This window comes from Taeniopygia guttata, chromosome 4 (genome assembly GCF_048771995.1).
Source record: "Taeniopygia guttata chromosome 4, bTaeGut7.mat, whole genome shotgun sequence".
NCBI lineage: Eukaryota > Metazoa > Chordata > Aves > Passeriformes > Estrildidae > Taeniopygia > Taeniopygia guttata.
In genome coordinates this window covers 43,314,865-43,329,233 of record NC_133028.1, presented here as the reverse complement: position 1 = coordinate 43,329,233, position 14,369 = coordinate 43,314,865, and the positions used below count along the sequence as shown (strand labels likewise).

Here is a 14,369-nt window from a genome sequence, read left to right as displayed (position 1 = left end):
ATCACCTCATTTTCTTGTCCATCAATCACTGCCTGGCAGATCTGTTCAAGCTCTTTTTGATCCTGTAACAGTCCAAGTTTCTGTTCTTTAACAATTTCAAGGGGAGTCTTCCCTTCTCCCTTCCACAATTCCATAAACACCTGAAAATCACAATAAAAGCAGAGGTCAGTGGCTTGACTTGCCAACATAATTTAAATACAGTAGTTTGGTTATGGATCCAAGAAGCCCTATTTTTGCTAAGAGCAGATTGTCTAAACATGAACAAACCCAAGATTTAATCATGTGTCTCTCTGAAACAGTCCTTGTACCTCCCTCATTTTCTGCCACCTGAACTGAGACAAAGCACTGCCACTTCCAGCAGGAGTCCAGGTTAATGGTTCACAGCAGGGGCCGTGCAGCCTCCTGCAGCCCGAGCCCTGCCCGCTCCCCCAGTGCCAGGGTCTCTCCAGAGGGGATTGCTGAGCACAACCCCCTGCTCCTCATGCCCAGAGCTGCTGCTCCCTGGCTGGGAGAGGAGCCACCACAGCGGGAATGGCTGCAAGGCTGCTCCTCCACCAGTACTCCTGCTCTTCTCACATCATTCACAGACCTGTCTGGGAGCAACAAGGAAATGCATCTCCACGAGCAATGGCTCTGCCCAAGAACCGACAATTAGCTGACTATTGTACCAAGTCCAATCCCAGGTAAGTCATCCCATTACCAGTCCTTGCCAGCAGGCTGTAATGAGGATATGTATGACAAAGCAGAAGAAAAATGGTGCCAAGCAGAATGAATGCAGCAGCTCCAGCCCACCTATGCATCATCTCCAAGTACTGGACTGCTGGGCAAACCTAGGTCTGTGAAATAATCACTTGTTAATGCTAGTGTTTTCCTACACTGCAGCAGGACTATTACCCTGGAATACACTTGAGAGGAGAGAACATTTATAAAAAACCAATTTCCTTGGGCAGTCATTCTCTGTATTCCCTTTGCTTTTATTTCAGGGCCGTGGGAGGAGAGTAAGAAAACCCTTATTAAAGCAACTCATTGTGCTCCATCCTGAGCTGAAAATATAATTGTATGTTTGGGCTATTGCTGTGTCCCAGTATGGAAATGCATGCCATGTCAAGATTTCAGCATTAAATATTCCCTGTAGGATGAAGAAGAGGCTCTGATGGGAAGACAAGGAGGGGCATTCAAACTGCATGTTAAATAACTTGCAGGGCAGCAAGAGAACTCAGGTAGAATGATGCACATGAGATGGGATCTTAACTACCCCAGCAATTTGCTTCTGCATGACAAATTTGCAGGTACAAAAGACCTTTGGTTAAAGAGTTCTCTGTTCACAGCAAGTATTTAAGAACTGTGCATTCATACAATTGCTGCAGGAGGATATTTGTTTGCCAGTGGCACTCTGAAGCTTTTTATGGGATCTTATCAACTCTTCTGGAGACCTTGTGAGAGGGTAATGACACACAGCTGTATTGTGGCAGCTACATCTTAATTTTTCCTTGAGAGAGGGCCAAAAGCAGATCACAATATTGGAGTTACTGATAAGCAGCCAGTGTTACAATAGCTATAAGTAAAGCTTCCAGATCTTTACACTGTATAAATCAGTGCTGTGTATGATGTCTTCGACAAGATCTTCCTTCTAGTGTGATATTTAAAAATCATCATGTCAGTGCTACCTGGAATAACCCTAGAAATAAATACATCCAACATCCAACAGAGATTCAGCCTGTCTGCCTTTTTTTGTAATTTTTTAAAAATTTTTTGGGTTTAGTGTTTTTTTGTTGTTTTGTTTTTTTTTTTTTTTTTTTTTTGCACTCCATTGCTTCTCTTGGCAGCCCTTCTGCTTCTTCCCTGAGGGAGGTTTCTGTCCTGGAGGCTTCCCAAGGCACCCATCCTGTATGTCACCCATCAGAATGAGCCCTGTCCTTGCCAAGCACAGCACAACCTCTAGCAAAACGCCCCGGACAGTCTAAAGTACTGCACAAATCAGAGTGGACAATGAATAAGCCCTTTCATTCTCCTGGAAAAAGGAAGATGAGATTTTTTAGGACTGGTGTGTATTCAAGCAGGATGCCATGGGCTGCAGGAAGGGGAAATCTGCAATGAACAAAATCTACGCAGCCAACCATGGCAGTTACCCAGGAGCAACACGTACATCAGGCTGACTTAGATCAGGGGCAGGATAGCTTGACAGTCAGAGATCCAGCTCTGATTTCCCTGTTACGCCTATGCCAAATATTTCCTGGCACTGAGGAAAGCCTGCCCATTAGAAACCTTGAAGGCACCAGATTTTCTCTGTGACAGCTGCATCATGTGTCCCTTCCCATTTGGTAACAAGCACCTCCACTTAGTAGAGCAACAATGTTATCAAGGCCCTTGCTTGTTTACAGGTATGTAGGAAAGCAGAAAGAGATGTGGCCAAGACCTGTCAAAAATGCACTTTTAAAAAATGTGTTTCTCCACTTGGCAAGGAGTACAAATCTAAAGAAAGCAGTTTAAAAAATGATTTCAACTCATTTACACAAACTGCCTGCACCAGCACAGGAGGATCAAATTATGAAGTCTCCAGAGCCAAAACGTGAATCTCAGGCCTCATTTCCATTACTGAAATCTCAGTAGCTTCTACTATTGATTCTTGCCTGAGCATGATTAAATTTTAATGATGTTCTGTGGTCTCCACCTATGCAGGTTTAGCAGCATTGGTCAAGATGAATTAATCAGGACTTACACGTCTGGCTGTCATGGGCATCATATCAAACATTTTGCAACTGGTGACCATGCCAGCTGACTGCTGTGCCTAAGAATGCTCCAACTGGAAACCCTATCTGCAGTGATTTGCTGCCAAGGACAGGATGAAAGCAGCAGGTAGCACCATTCCAGCAAGTCCTGTGGGCACCTCTCCTCTCCAGTGGCGGAAGCTGTCATGTCTGGCGGGTGTCCCTCAGCCTCTCAGAGAAGTGGGGGGCAGGTTGGGTCCAGTCCTCCAGATGGTGTAGTCATAATTGTCAAAGCAAATGGTTCTGTTTAGGTATGGGTACTGTACTCATTTCCCTGCTATCTACTTTAAAGTAGGAGTGCCAAGCAGGTCTGTTGAAGTTATTCCTATGTGGGTGACCTATGCAACTGCAGAAGCCAGCAAAACCCAAGGTCTGCTCTGCTTCATGGCCTGCTGGGCATGGATCCCCCATGAACCAGTGACAAGGGTGTCCACACAGAGTTGCTCCAGGATGGCTGTTGGCAGCAGGGACAAGTTTCCACTTCCCTGGCCCAGGAACCAGCTTCCTCCTATAACACCGTAACTCACAGGCAGGCCTGTTACGCCAGGCATGGACCTCCTGCCAGCCTGGCAACTTGAGGAGCAAGGCCCCATCGCAGGCACACTCCCCATCAGACTGGTTTCAGCCCTGGGTGAGCAGCACCGACTCCTCGCACTGTGGGCTTCCAAATGGTGCCTCTGGGCTGGGCCATAGGCAATGTGTATCCATCTGATCCAGGACATGCTCACCCACAGCCCCATGCACCAGCAGAGCTAGAAGCTGCTCCCCCCTTTGCACAGGCACACCAGCCTGGAACTGCTTTGGAGACCTCTGGAGTGGGATGCTATGTTTGATGGCAAGTTGGGCATGAGCTCTGTAATTACCTACATGGTAATTATGTGAGCACACAGTGCTCTTAGCTTAGCACTGCACCCCACCACACAATGCTCAGTTTGTACAGCCAGTGCTCACGGCTTTTATCTGTCTCTTTTACTGCCTTAGACAGCAGAGCCCAAACACAAAGCCTTTTAAATAATTTAAGTGGTTAACAGCTTCCCGCAGCGAGCACATATGTGTACACATGTCTGTGTGCTCACCCCATCAGACCCTTCCATCCTTTCCCACTGGATCAGTGTCTGCCACTGCAGATCATGCTCCCCTCCCCAAGAGCTGCAATTCATCTGCTGGTGTGTATATATAGCACTTTCTGCCCTCGGGCCATCCAGCGTCTCTGCCTACTGCTGAGAATTGTTATAAACATTTGTTACTCTTCTGACATCCAGGCAACCAAAATACTTTTCTAAATGTGGCAAGGTTTCTGCAGTTTGATAGTATCATCTCTTGGTGAGGGCAAACTACTGCGATTTCTGGGTCCAGTTTCAGATCACTGAGGACAACATGCACATTACAAGGAGCTGGTAATTAAACAACAAATGCATTTCTGAAATTCCTGACACTTCACAACGTGTCAGAAGTGCCTGGCACACAAATATATCACAAAGCAGAAAATCCCATAGAAGAGCATTAGTACCTTGTCCCTATCTCCATAAGGAAGAGACTTCAGACTGGAGTTCTGAAGCTTCCTTTTCAAACACGGACACCAAACTGATGGGTGTGTCACAACCCCGCAGGCAAAGAGCTGCTCTGCATTCCAGTCCTTTTCCTATTAATACTTTATCTCCTTTATGAAGCTTTTACTTCTCCAATACAAAATTTCCAAACACACATGCCTGAAGCCAGGCACTTAAATCCTTATTTATGATGCCTGTCTTATGCAGCTGGCTATCCACAGACAGACCAACTTAATTAAGAACCACAAGCATCTCCAAAAAAAGAAAACACACAAGAAAGTTCATTCACAGTTCATTAACAGTTTCACTGATAAACACTGAAACAGTCACCTAATGCACTTAACTAGAGTATAACAATTAATCTGAAAAGACAAATCATTCCATATAAATGAGCTTGCAACAATTTATGGTGAATGACTGATTATGGCCCATCACAAAAAAAGCCTCTAAATTTTGGCTACAACACAGCAGTCCTATTCTATCATAACCAGTTCACAATTTTAGATATAAATCATCAAGAGCTGCTTTTTCAGACTGTCCAGGGCAAGATGAAAAAAAAAAACAAACCTAGCTTTACTTGCTTGAGAGCTTCATGATAGCACTTGCTCAAAGAAGCAAGGATAAAAAAAAGGCTAGACCTCTGCCACTTTTGACTCAGGTACACCAATGCAGAACTCTTTTTGTGACTGCACTTGGATGAATTCTATGCCTTCCCATGTGCTAATGCTTGGGAATGTAGACTTTACTGTCCCTAGGAATCTAGTAAGTGATAGTCTCATCTTAACTGCAAGCCATGGATTAGCTCCCACTGACCTTTCACACAGGCCTGACTAGAATAGTGAAATTGAGATCTACTGTGTGCTCTGTTCAGAAGCAGGATTTATTTGAGTTCAGTTCACATTGTTTAAGTCTACTATTTAGCTTCTGGCCTCTTCTAAAAGTAAACATGCAGATATATCTCTGAGATTATATACTAATATAAGGCATTTGCATCTATTATATGTATATAGCATAGCTACAGAAGTTGTCCTTTATCAACACTGTAAATAATTTCCCTTTAAAGCAACCGCAGTACTGATATACAATGATTATAAAATTGCTACGTAACTGAAGTAAGCAGCCACAGATGCAGAGTACAGCAAAATCAAAAAGGTACTTACCTGCTTTGCTGCTGGAGAAGAAATTTCTTTTTTTTCTAGAAGGTTCAAGAGGTCAGCCAGGAGAAAAGAACTAACTGGGCTAGGGAAAAAGTGGGCAGAAGTTACATTACAGCACCTTATTCTCTGAGGTATCTGTGCTACTGCTGCTTGCCTAAAGATCACATAGTTCAGTATGACAAGCTATTTTTCCTCATGTTCAGTACTAATGGCCTGACTATGCCTTACCATCATCACACTCTAAAGACTGAACACTGACTGCTACTCTTAACTACATGAGCCTCTCGTCTGCCATGTATTTGTCTAACTCCATTCAGCAGGATAGAGCCAAGGCCTGTGCAGGACTGCCTGGAGTAACAAACTTCACAGAGAGCAACTAAAGCAGCCGTGAGCAATGGAGTAACGTGGTACCAGTCATGACAAAAGGATCACTTTGTCTCACCACTGCAGCAGTGAAGAAGACTGACCTTTCCTTTACTGTAAGGGAATGTTGTTTCAAGTAACTGAGCAGGTCCTTTAGAATCCAGCCGATCACCTTCTTTGGCTTCATTTGGGTCTGTTTTACCACACTTTCAAAGAATTCTGCTAGTCCATCTTCATTCTGTTTATAGAAAATTACATGTATCAAAGGGATACTGGAGTGCAAACTTGATTACAGCATCACAGAATTGTTAGGGTTGGAAGGGACCTCTGGAGACCATCCAGTCCAACCACCCTGTCAAGGCAGGGTCACTTGGAGCAGGTGACACAGGTTACAATTAATTACACAATTACTCAGCATATAAATGCTCAGTCCTAAAGTAAACTTCAGCTGTGAATTCATGTCAAAATTATGAGACTTTGGAGTATTTTATTAAGATAACAGCCAACAATCTTATGCCTAGAACAGGAATATACAGTTTATCTGTCAGCCTGTCTGTTTCAGTGGAACTTCCAACAAATGAGCTATAATTTTTCTCTTAATGCCTCCCTAAAATTAGCATTTGGACAGAAGCTTTCTCATCTTTGCAAGTGTTTTATGTATAATCCTAGAAAATAAAATGCTCTCACAGGCTGTCATGCTACCTTTTACCAAGAAGAGCTTTTTCCTGAAATTGTCTGCAACTACTTCACTCTTGATCTTGAAATCACTTCTATTTATTTTGGATTAAATTAGTAAATTTAGCTTGCATTTACCCTTCAGAGATATAGAAAGGTCATATGTAAGAAGCAGGGTTTTATTTCCAGGTTTTTTTCTGAAATGCTATGGTAAGCTTTTACACAGCACAGTAACAGCTCAGAAAATATGACAGTGGGAGATTCAATTTATAGCCTAAGTGAAATCTGAGATTGTTTTTAGAAGAACCAATACTGCACAGTCTGTTGAATGCTGTGGTGTTTGTCATCAAGGCATTGATGGACCTTTAAATGCAGCACAGAACTCATTAGGTTTACTGAAGGCTGAAGAGGTATGAAGTGGCAGCTCCTACCTTTTAAAGGAGGAATCCTAATCCAGCATGCCACTGGACTTCTGCAGTGTGTGCCATAAAGAGGCACGGGAACAAGCCAGCTCTCAGAAGTTCAGGAGGTAACAGCTTAGAGATAGCCAAGGAGCTATTCTAAGTATACAGTCTACAGTATACAGCAAAAACATTTCTCAAGCACATACTGACTGCAGCCAGATCTCTGAACAGTTATGAGCAAAAAGAGAGCAGGGTAACCACAAAAAGCCCGAGTTCTCCACTCACATCCCATCAAAACAGCCTCATTTGTCCTTGTTTTTAAAGGCCATTTACTGCCATAGCAATACAGAATTTTAGACTTTCCTTCTCCAAACTTTCACAACACAAATTTCCAAGAACTCTGAATACCACATTTTTCATTGATAATGATGTATAGCTTTTGAGAAGACTCCAGACTACAGATCTCTGTTCTGTGAAACAAAACAAATGTACCTAGATTACCATTGGTGCTGTAAAACTGGTGTGACAAAAATCAGACCCATCCCCTTCACCCTGAGACCATGACCAAAGAAACCAAGTTCTCAGCTTGGGAAAACACTGAGATCTTTTGTGAACCAAGGTAAACCTTCTAACTCCCACTAGTTATCTATCTAATACACACTGACATCATTTTTTTCTTCTCCAGCATTCTAATTCAACTAGCAGTTACTATCTAATCAAATTATGCAAAACTAATACTAAATAGACTACAGGAACAAATTTGACTTAAAAAAAAAAACAGTAAAGGAATGACATGATTACCAAAGCACAGTAAACTTGATTAAAAACTGTGTGTGTTAAGCAGAATTCCTAGAATGATGTATTGCCAGTACTGTACTCTTTCTAATTCACCTCAGGATTCAACAGCACAAACAAACAGTGGGTTTGTTTAAATAGTGGGTTCCTTTACCCAGCAACGATTGTCCAATCTAGATAGGAAAAAGGCAAAAAGTGAGCATGTGTGATTGCTGGTTTCTTTACACATGCTGCAGAAGGTTTTACAAACATTCCAGACAGAGCAGGTCTAGCTACAACATTATGCACAGGCAAATAATGTCTGCAGATGCCACATGTCTGAATGCAGCTACACAGCTCAGATACAGCACATCCAGCACTTCCATCATGTATAGGCTACAGAGCGTATCCCTAGCAGTGGCAAATCCCAGTTTCTGGATACTTACAGCCTGGCTGGAATTGCAGTTCTGATCCTGCTGCCAGACCTTTGAAAAATCAAGGACAAACATATGTAGCCTTTGCATTTTAATCAGATGATTTCCAGGCACCAAGTGCAGAAAAGCCCAGGAAAATTCAGGGAGACAGACTTACATATGCTACCAAGTCTCTGAACCCCATACTCACTACTTGTGCACACATAACCAGAAACATTACCCAAAATTCCCTTGCATTTCATTTTGGGTTTTTTAAAGAGACTGTCATTTTCTGTAGCCAAAGAGAAGGAAAACCCAGTAATGCTAGACTGAAATGAGTACGGCAGAACATCAAAACATCAGAATGACTGACAGAAAGGAAACATTTTCCTTGTTTTCTTGTCATATTAAAAAAATGTAGCGATAACTTGATTAGCTTCAGTTTCTAGATACCGCACTACTTGACTTCAATTTGGTTTACATTTTGGTAAACTTTCTTCCAAGATTCACTCCAACTACCAACACTCACACAGACCTGTCCCTTGCAGCAAATCTGAGCTGAAAACCACTGCACGCTCCAACATGCTGGATTTACAGGAATGCTGACTGCCTGTTCTCTCCTCATTCTGAATATTCTACTCTAAACTTCATTGAAAGAAAACCAGACATCTAGAATAGTAGTGTCATGTTTGTAATCCAGGCCACTCTGTGCTCCCATACACACCAAATATGCTGTAATTTATTCATGCGAGTCTCACTGGCATGAAATCTGACATACCAATATTTCAATCAGATGCAAATTTCTTTATTAAACATGGTTTAAAATGATGATTTCTTAGCAGTGAGATGTAAAAAACTCTAGAGGTGTAGTGATTTCAGGCACCTTTTAAACAAATTTAAAACAATACTTGATTTTACAGAATACCATGGGTACAATCTTCAGGGACAGTGGGACTGTAACATAAAATTATTTTAAAGACCAGTAAAGTTTCCGAAAGAACTAAAGAAGAAAACTGCTTCAATGTTCACCAATAAAATGTCATTTGCTGCTTTGTTTTTCCCATTTTCACCATCACAGTTCCTACAATAACCAACCATGAGGTAACAACTGCTGCAAAAATGTACAAGACTGTCAGGGGAAGAAACCCCAGAACATCCAGGAGAAAAGCAGACTAGTAAAACAAAGTTCTAACTTTTTCCTAAAGCTTCTTGTCAAACGATTTGAATTCTAAGAGAAGCGCAAGTTCACCTGTACACTAAGGTGTCTCAGAATGGCAGGGCATGAAACCAAATGATCAAAACCAGTTTCTCCAACAACCCACTTCTGACCGTCTGAAGGAGTCACCAATGTGATAGTTCCACCAAGGCAATCAGCCCAAGTGAAACAGTTGCTTTTACCTGAATAAGCAGAGGAATAGCAGATGCACAGGAACACTTGGAATTCATGTGAAAAGGAAGTGATCAGACTTTTTTCTCATGCTGTACTGTGACAATCAATGTATTTTCTGGTTGGACCTCAGCACACATTTTGAAAATAAAGCATTGCATTAACACATTAATACATTAATGTCTGCATTAATACACTAATGTCTATGCCAATATATATTTTTTTTTTAACTCAACAGATAGCAAGATGAAAATATTGTAATACCATAACTGGCAAAGTTGTCAGAGATCCTTCTTGACTGATGTATTTACCTGCTTACTGGTTTACAGAGCAAAGTAGAAACTGCATGAAGAAATTGAGTACCCAAATACCATGGAGTCTACATGGCTCAAAGAATTATGAGTAAGAATAGTTCTGCATGAAGAAAAATCAGAAACATCATTTATTTCTTCAAGTTATATAAAACTGCCAAAAATGAAGCTGTTTACACATAAGGCATTTCAGATATGAAAATATTAATAGGGTACTTCTTCCCTTTCAGTACATCCTGTAATTAGGCAAAGGAGGAATCTGTTTCTCAACACCACAGTATGTACAGGCAGCTCCTGTGTATGAGGACAAAGCTCTGGAAGCAAGCTCAGGAGCTAGCCTGCATGCTGGAATATGTGTGCTTGATTGTAACTTTGGCACAAAATGCTTCCTCTATCAAGTTGGTGCAGAACAGACTTAGCATTTTAGAGCCATTCCTCTACAACTGCCATTTATTTAATGAGCACTCCTGGGCGCTCTAACCTGAAAGAATGCTCATTAGATGTGTGCATCTGGCCCTATCAGCGATCCTGTGCAGCCTCTGATGCAAGCTGAAGGCAGCGATGGACAGGGCGCTTCCCAATGAATTAAGGCTAACGGGTGTCCCAGGGCACAGGCAAGCAGCTCTGGTGGGGAGTGTGCAGGCTGACATTCTAATGCACAATAAAAGGAGACCTGCAATGAAGAATGTGCTTGCTTCATGCATTCTAATGGATGCATTAGCTTATTACAAGCTGAATCCCAAATTTCAGCTTGGAACTCATTGTCTTTCAGGTCACAAAAAGGAAAAGGGGAAAAGCAAAGGCAATAAAGGATTTCAGAGAACAGCTGAAAGAAAGGGCACTATGAGGCAAATATATAAAGCTAGTTGGCAGAGATGACAGAAGCCATCCATACCAGCAACTTGATACACACAAAAGGTGGGCTGATGCCAATGAACTCCATGGGCGTGGCTGCCATGGAGTTTATGTTCTAAAGAGATTTGGATTTGTGACCACAGCAACGCTGACAACACAGAGGTGTTTTGGCTACTGCTGAGCAACTTTCTTTCTCCACCCTGTCCCCCACAGCAAATAGGCTGAGGATGAGCACAAAGCCAGGTGGGACACAGTCTAACAGCCAACCCAAACTGGTTATATTCCCTGCCCTGCTCAACAAGGAAAACTGAGGGAAGGGCATTTTGGGTAGTCAGTGTCATTGGCTGCAGACTGGCAGCACATCAGTCTACTTGTGGAGTGGTGAGTGATTGTATTTGCATAATTTTCAGGTTTTCCCCATCTCTGATCCTTCACTTAAGTGTTTCTCTCAAGCCATAAGCCTTAATTTTGCTTTTCCTAATCTCCTCCCTGTACTACTGCCTTGGAAAATGAGCAAGAAGCTGTAGTACTTAGCAGCTGGCAGAACCAATGCACTACAGAGAGGAAGAAGTAGAAAAATTAAAAAAAAAAAGGATGCAGGACCTATCTACCCTTTCTACTCTTATGCTTAATTTAATATGTTAGAAATATGTGAAAAAATGCATGCATGAACAGGAATGCTGGCAGCAAAATCATGTTCTGCATCTCGTACAATGAAATAGAAAGGTAAGAACTGCTGACACCTCTCAATACTGTGACACTACGCAGTCTTGTGACTTTGATGAGAATTATGACTCACCTGCCCACCAAACAGTCTGCAACTCACTAAAATGGTACTGCAGCACAAAAGCAGTTTTCCTAACAGCTCTCCTCAGAACAGAGAATCATTTTCTTCCTGTAGAATCAGCCTCTGTACAAGTGTATTAAATTACAGACATACAAAGAAGGGATGAGGTAGTTATGTGTACTGCTCTTCCTTCATTTATAGTCAAAGGAAAGGATCTCCTCCAGAGGACAGTTTAAAGTACTTACATTCTGCTCTGAATCTCACTCTGAAAAAGTCCTTTTCCTTCTGTCTCCACTAATGACAGTGGTAACCAAAGCGGGACGTTCTCCTGGCTTAGCTGGGTATGTGAAATGTCTAATTCTAGGATGAGAATACTAACTCTCTCCCCAGAGTTCCACTGGCAAAGAGAGATGACAGTTTACATTTAAGAAGCTCACAGTCCTCTAGAATAATTTTGGGAGTTATGAGATTTTGCTGTCACTTCTTCATTTATAACTGTATTTGCCACATTGTTTCCCATCTTATCCCCTCTTCTGAACCTGTCCCTGGTAAACTGAACTATGAGGTCAAAGTTGATACTGTGCAACCATTTTGTATATTTCCCTAAGAATAAATCTGGGGGGAAGGGGGGAAGTGTTTCCAATAATGGAGAAGGTAGGTCAAGGAGCACATGAAGCTGAAAGATTTAGACTTTGGATTTTGATTTGTGTTCATTAATAGGGTCAATGTGCCCAGCCTTGCAGCATGCCCAGAGCTGAAGAGCAGACACTTGCAGACAAGGGACAGTATCCAGAAGCTGTACATTTGTTGCAGTCAGTCAGGGGTGCAGCAATATCTAGACAGACAAGATCAATAATAAGTACCAGTTATTTGACTGCACTTTGCGTGAGAAACGCTTCTTGGCACACTGTGTCTGGTTCATTTTTTCCACCATTCTATCCATCCATCCATGGTACAAAGTATTGGACACGCTTCCAAGTTAGAATGTTCATAAGGACTGACAGCTGCTTAATATGACATTTGTAAATCTTTTCAAGAACCATGCAACTTTGAAGTATCTAGGCTTATTTTAGCACTTGATCGATAGACCTACCAATAAGGTGAAGCTGTGTTCAGGAAGAATCCCATACTGTTCAACAAGCTTTTTTCTCTTCACACTGGGGAGGTCAGGAAGTCTCTCATGAATCCAATCAATATTTATCACTTGCTGATGGTTCATATTAGCTGGCAAAGATTTTGCATCATACAGAATCAATGGGGGAAGGTTTGGCTCTGGCATGAACCTAGTAAAAATAAAGAAAAACTCCTTTATAATTATTTTCACTCAGAAGCTAAGCAACAAGGAATAAAATGTATATCACAAGTTTATACTTTCATGAAAGCTGTTTCACCCTTTCAACTAAACAAAATATTGAAAATTAAAGACCTGGTGTATCACTGGTAAGTAGAAAGAGATCAGGCCCAAACTTTTGCAAAGCCTCTCTTTTTTTTTTCTTCAGGAATTTTCCACCAATTGTTAAAGAGTTCATAATACAAAAGGGGTAATTCAAACATTCTGCACCAAAAAGAATAATAAAATGTCCCAATAGCACCAGTAAAAGATATGGAAACAGCCCACTCTTTTTGGCATCAAGCAAGAATTACAGACCTGGATAAAAATGGGAGTGGGCTGGCAGGGAAGAACTAGGATTGACAGCCAACTGCCAGGAGTGATCTGGGCAGGTTGTAACCTTTTCCAGCCAAACTTCAAAAATCTTGATGAAATCTCACGCTGTGCTAAAAGCAAAGTTACTGTGCTCAGCAGGGTGCTATCACAGAACAAAAGGCTCCTGTAAAGAGAAGGCCAATTCAAATGACTCAAATAACTGCGACTGAAGCAGAAACTTCACTCTTACATGATCAAATGAGGGGTTCAAAACGACTAGAATAAAGGGCATTGAGCTATAATGATTTCTATTTAAAATCTGCTTAAACACAGATTTTAAGATGAATGTATAATGTGCAGCACTAAGTTACAAAAAACCCCAAAAGACATAGTTTACAGTTCAATATTGTTCATAATCTTAGTAGTAGTAATAATCTTTATGGTCTTTTTTTGAAATATCTTAGATTTATCAGTTTTGTCTAGGTTTCAATTAATCTTCTTTTGCATTTTTTCAAATTAGTCTTTTTAAATAAGCCTCATGCCTGCCCCTATCATAACAAGGAATTCACAGAATTATCACTGCTGCCTTTCTACAAAAACATAATCTAAAAAGCAGATTTAAATTCAAAGTTTGTGGGATGTTTTCATAATTGTTGCTCTGCTGTAGCAAGATCAGTGCTAGAATATGAGATCTGACAGGAACACAGAGCTGACTAAGCTAAGAGGCTCTGGAAGTTCTCCTGCTGGAAAGTGAACTCTGGGAGTAACAAGAAGCTTACTCAGGGGTGCAAAGATAGGGAACTATTGGGAGGATGGGCACTGCGACGGCCCCAAGCAGCCGTGCTGCTGCCCTGCAGTGTTGCCTCAGAACTTGTTCCCAGCAGCATTGCTTTGCAACAGGACTCATGCCCTGTCCCCTCAGCCTCACAGTTAAATCCTTCCTCAGTGACTTTATGGTTCAGTATTTGTCATCTCACACTAGTGGAAGGCTAAGTACTTAGCAAGGTAACACCTTCATTAGGTCTACAAAGAACTTCAAGGTAGAAACCTGCCCATGAAATGCTGACACCTTTCAATAGCAGCTAGGATTTTCAAACACTGTTTGTGATCTGTGATCACAGAATCTAAGCATGGAAAGGTAGGGCTTGGTAGCTGAGAACTGCTTCCCTCTGTATTTACAGCAGGCGCAATGCTGAACTCAAAAATTCTGATGTTTTATGTCAGGCATTATGTATGGCAGCATAAGTGTATTCTTAATACACTTATACTGGCCATACAGT

General features: G+C 41.6%; 1 protein-coding gene across 2 annotated transcripts in view; it reads right to left on the bottom strand.

The window, feature by feature from the left end:
- The window catches only part of GATB (glutamyl-tRNA amidotransferase subunit B), a 42,071-nt gene that overhangs the window by 2,703 nt on the left and 24,999 nt on the right, over positions 1-14,369 (bottom strand). For both annotated transcript variants that reach the window (XM_032748152.3, XM_012573392.5), the window contains 4 exons: positions 12,538-12,727; positions 5,943-6,076; positions 5,479-5,557; positions 6-140 (listed from right to left, as the gene is read on the bottom strand). In XM_032748152.3, the coding sequence (XP_032604043.2) occupies positions 6-140; positions 5,479-5,557; positions 5,943-6,076; positions 12,538-12,727 (538 nt within the window). The remainder of the gene's footprint in view (positions 1-5; positions 141-5,478; positions 5,558-5,942; positions 6,077-12,537; positions 12,728-14,369) is intronic.